The sequence below is a fragment of the Crocuta crocuta genome, unplaced genomic scaffold (assembly GCF_008692635.1).
Source record: "Crocuta crocuta isolate KB4526 unplaced genomic scaffold, BGI_CrCroc_1.0 scaffold179, whole genome shotgun sequence".
Classification (NCBI taxonomy): Eukaryota; Metazoa; Chordata; class Mammalia; order Carnivora; family Hyaenidae; genus Crocuta; species Crocuta crocuta.
Window position 1 is genome coordinate 2,313,521 of NW_027551568.1, and position 428 is coordinate 2,313,948.

Genomic DNA, 428 nt, shown 5'->3' on the forward strand with positions numbered 1-428 from the left:
AGAGGGGCCCGCGCTTTGCCGCGTGCGACAGCCCCCTCAAGACCCCAGAGACGCGCCTGCCGCTTCCTTCTCCAGCCGAAGGCGCATCCCGGCCCCAGCCTGGGCTGAGCCGCTGAACCCGAGGGTGCCCCGGGCCACCTGTGGGCGCTGCATCGTTCTGTCCTCGAGAAGGAACATCTGAGTGTATGTTTGCAGCAAATATGTTCACGTTCCTCCTCCTCCAACTAGGCTGGATCTGGTTCCCATCAACCGGTCAGTGGGACTCAAGGCCAAGCCCACCAAGCCCGTCACAGAAGTCCTGAGGCCCGTGGTGGCCAAGTACGGCCTGCACCTGAATGAGCTGGTGGCCAGACTGGTGAGTGGCGGGGTGGGGGGGCTTGTGGCTGTGTTCCCCAGGAGGCACGCTCCATGCCTGCTTGTGGGCGTGG

The 428-nt window shown here is 64.7% G+C and overlaps 1 protein-coding gene across 1 annotated transcript in view; it reads left to right on the plus strand.

The window, feature by feature from the left end:
* Positions 1 to 428, plus strand: part of RGS12 (regulator of G protein signaling 12) — an 82,876-nt gene that overhangs the window by 76,125 nt on the left and 6,323 nt on the right. Inside the window, exon 11 of the mRNA XM_077750595.1 lies at positions 229 to 355. Coding sequence (XP_077606721.1) covers positions 229 to 355 — 127 coding nt within the window. The remainder of the gene's footprint in view (positions 1 to 228; positions 356 to 428) is intronic.